A 3,975-nucleotide genomic window follows, 5' to 3' on the forward strand; every position below is an offset into this window, starting at 1 on the left:
AAGAAGAGAAGGAGAAGAAGAGAAAGAAGGTGGAGGGGGAGAAGGAGAGGAAGAGGAAAAGGAAGGAGGAGGAGAGGAGAAGGATGAGGATGGGAAGGAGGAGGGGGTGGAGGAGGAGAGGAGGAGGATGGGGAGGCGGCGGCTAGGAGACCACGGTGCGAGCCTGCAGCGCCAGCGCGTGGGGAGGCCGGCGCAGCGGGGCGGGATTCCAGCTTGCGCTGAGTGAGGAGACCGGGCCGCCAGCAAGCCGAGCCCGACCCAGAGGCCTGGGCCCCGGGGTGGCCATCTGTGGCGGGCTCGCGCTCCGGCAGGGGGCGCAGCGGGAAGCGCTGAGGCGGCTCGGCGACCCGCAGGAGGGGCGCGCGCTGTGCGCCCGGCCTGGGGCGCCCGGCCCGTCCAGTCCCCGTGCAGCGCGCAGCGCCCGCGGCCCGGGGAGCAGGGAGGGGCAGGGACCCCGGGCGCACTTACTGGTCTCCACCGCGCCCACGGCCTCGGTGCACACGGCCACGCCCGGGCCGCACCGGACGGTCCTCATCTTGTGCGCGGCGCACCCGTCGTCCGCCCTCTGCACGCAGCTGTAGCACTCCAGGGCGCGCGCGCCTGCGGGTGCGCGGGGACACGGCGAGCGCGCTCGTCACACGCTTTCCCGGCGGCCTCTCCCCGGGCGAGCGAGCGGCGGGAGAAGCCTCCGCCCGGGTCCGCGGCGGGGCACGCGCCCCCTCCTCCCCCGCCGGGACCCCGGGCCAGGGTCGGGGCGCGCCTGTCCTCCCGCGCCGGGACCCCGGGCCAGGGTCGGGGCGCCCCTGTCCCCCCCCGCCGGGACCCCGGGCCAGGGTGGGGCGCCCTTCTCGCAGCCTCGCCAGGCAGGAGCGCGGCCGCCCGTGGCTCCGGCTGGCCTCTCCTCTCTGTGCGGGGCTGGATGTCTCCCTCCGCGCAGCGCACCCACCTTCGCAGAGCAGCAGCAGCAGCAGCAGCCCCTGGGCGCCCCACGCCGCCGTCCGCGAACCCCCTCTCCTGGGAGCATCCATGGCTGCGCGCGTCCTGCTCGCTCCGCGTCCCCCTGGGTGTGCCACCCTCCAGCCCGGGCCCTCTTACCTGAGCCCCGATGAGTAAGCCACCCTGGGGCAACGCTGGCCTTGCCCAACCAGGCCGAGTCAGCGTCCGCGTGGGGCGGGCCTCAGTGCGTCACCCGCAGCGAGAGCGCCCCTGCCCTGGCCCTGCCAGCGAAAGGGCGTGAGGGAGCTTTCCTCCAAGGCCCTGCATGAAGTGTGCGTGGGTTTTGGAGAGAGAGAGAGAGCAGCGGGGCTCAGAGAGACAGCGGCATTCGGGAAGGGCTCCCGTCCCGGAGCTGCACCCCCCTGCCGTGGTGCGGGGATTGGGGACACTGAGGCAGAGCCACCGTCTGTCCGGACGGAGCTGAGGCTGATGGCAGATGCAGATATAAGCTAAATAACCGGGCAAACCGTTATTTACAAGTCTGGTGTGTTGACTCATGAGTGTGGTCACAGCACTCAGGGAACTGAGGCAGGAGGATTGCCATGAGTTTGAGGCATGTGGAGTTCCAGGCCTGAGTGTGGAGGAATAAAGAGCTACCACAGCGTGGGGAATTAGCGGTGATCCTGGCTTTCTGATACGGTAATGCTGGGAAATAATATCAAATATAGACCAAGAAGTTACCAAAAAGGTTCACAGAATCAAACTAGATTGCATATGTGGATGAACGTCTCAAAGAATGAATAAAAATTGAAAAACAAGTCTTGAACAGTTACCATGTGTGCTGGGCATCGCAATAAGCCCTTTAATTAAAAAGGTGAGAGTGACTGGGGAAGCAGAATGGTGGCCTAGGGGTCAGCAGTAGAATGCCTGTCTAGAATGCCTAAAGAGGGCTGGGGGTGGCTCAGTGGAGAGCCCCTGCCTAGAATCCCCCAGTGAGGGGCTGGGGTGTGGCTCAGGGGTGGAGCCCCTGCCCAGACTCCCCCAGTGAGGGGCTGAGAGAGTACTTAATGCTTAATGTAGGGCACACAGCAAGCATGACTGAGCCCTGGGTTCCATCCGCAACATCATTGTGCTCCAGAAAGAGAGAGGAACCAATGGAAACCAGGAGTGACATTCACCGATGCCAGATTGCCAGCAGTGGAACGTTTCAGTGGCCGGTATGTGCAGCTGCAGAGACAGATCTTTAAAACCGTGTGACTCAAGGAAGCCATAAACATGGCAACACAATTGTAACTTCTGAGACAGACTAAACTAACCCACAGTGTGAGGAGGAGAATGGGGAAGGCTTCCCTCTAGGAGAGACTTGTCCTGGAAGCTGCCTCTCCCGAGAAGTCGGCCTTGAGTGTGCGGGACAGCTGCTGAGCTGTGTTTAGGCTCGGTCACTGGCTGTCGATCATCCTTTGAAAGGACCCCCTGGAGGCCGAGCCTGGGCGGGGCACAGTCCTATACTCTCAGCACGCCCACCTGGGTCTGCGCTGCATGGAAAGCCTGTGCGAAGGAGGGGGGGCGAGATGGCTCAGCACGTAAGGACGATTGTCTCAAAGCCTGAAGCCCTGAGCCAGATCCCTGGGACCCACGTGGTGGAAAGAGGACCGGTCTGCACCCCAACATATCCACTAAATAACTAGCCAACTAATGAGAGAGAAAGAGAACACGGGCCCCACACAGGGAGCCTCTAGAGAGATCAAGAGTAAGAATAAGAACGAGAGAGAGAGAGAGAGAGAGAGTGATGCTCATGCTTAGCATCACAGACTCAGAAATCAAGAAGCTGGGACAGTAGGATTCCAGAGTTCAAAGCCAGCCTAGGCTACACAGTGACGCCCTGTCTTAAGCTCCTTTCCGGACGTGACAAAGGGAGCAGGAGATGCGGGCGGCTGGGCAGTTCCGAAGGTGAGAAGCAGTCTGGTCGCTTGCCATGGCAGAGCCCACCAGAGTGCGAAGCCTGAGTGGGATGGGCATGGGACAGGCGTGGGCAGGGGGATCCAGCATTCATCCTGTTTCTTATGGAACTTGAGGCCAGCCCGGGCTGGATGAGACCCTGACTCGGGGTGGGGAGAGGAAGGAGGAACCAGCCGGTGACTGTGGAGCCAGGGCTAAGGAAGGAGCCACGGGCTGCACTGGACATGACCTCACAGAGCCCTGACCTGGGCCGGGCCAGCTGTGACCATGAAGGAGCTCTGCAAGGGCAAGAGCACCCCAAGGCCGCCCCGAGCACGGGAACAAACAAGGTCATTACCCAACCACTGTGTGAGCTGAACCCCCGCATCCTGGTGAGCAGCAGCTCAGGCAAGTGTTACTGTAGGTAAAACCTGGGTTTGCTCTTTCCGCCCCACAAATCAGAGTTACAAAGAGCCTGACGCTGCCCTTGCTCTGTGACAGGATCCAGTGCAGAGCAAAACCCCACTTCCTGGAACTGTCCCCAAGCCAGCACACAGGAGTCCTTATGTTTACAAAGGTCTCTCTAGCCTGGAGGGGTCAGCCAGAATCTCAGCACTCGGTAGATGTGAGTTCAAGGCCTTCATCAGCTTTATAGCAAGTTCTAGGTCAGCCTGCGCTACATGAGACACTGGGGGTGGGGGGGAGAGAAGAAGCAGCCAAAACATTTTAAGAGGCCGGATTAGCAAGAATTACTGATGAATCAAATGGGAGGGAAGCCTAAATAAAGGTGTGGTTCAATTTCACATGGCTCAGCAAGACAGTGCTGGCCTAGAACCCCCCAGTAGTGAGGGGCTGGGTGTGGCTCAGCAGGACAGTGCTGGCCTAGAACCCCCCAGTGAGGGGCTGGAGTGTGGCTCAGTGGTAGAGCCCCTGCCTAGGATCCCCCAGTGAGGGGCTGGGGTGTGGCTCAGTGGAAGAGCCCCTGCCTAGAATCCCCCAGTGAGGGGCTGGGGTGGCTCAGGGGTAGAGCCCCTGCCTAGAATCCCCCAGTGAGGGGCTGGGGTGGCTCAGGGGTAGAGCCCCTGCCTAGACTCCCCCAGT

The 3,975-nt window shown here is 61.7% G+C and overlaps 1 protein-coding gene across 1 annotated transcript in view; it reads right to left on the bottom strand.

The window, feature by feature from the left end:
- Positions 1-1,195, bottom strand: part of Lypd3 (LY6/PLAUR domain containing 3) — a 3,320-nt gene extending 2,125 nt beyond the window's left edge. Inside the window, exons 1-2 of the mRNA XM_055620711.1 lie at positions 947-1,195; positions 469-600 (exon numbers count right to left, since the gene is read on the bottom strand). Of these exons, the coding sequence (XP_055476686.1) occupies positions 469-600; positions 947-1,028 (214 nt within the window). The 5' untranslated portion in view covers positions 1,029-1,195. The remainder of the gene's footprint in view (positions 1-468; positions 601-946) is intronic.
- Between the last annotated feature and the right edge of the window lie 2,780 nt (positions 1,196-3,975).

Source organism: Psammomys obesus, unplaced genomic scaffold (genome assembly GCF_907164565.1).
Source record: "Psammomys obesus unplaced genomic scaffold, mPsaObe1.curated_primary_1811, whole genome shotgun sequence".
NCBI lineage: Eukaryota > Metazoa > Chordata > Mammalia > Rodentia > Muridae > Psammomys > Psammomys obesus.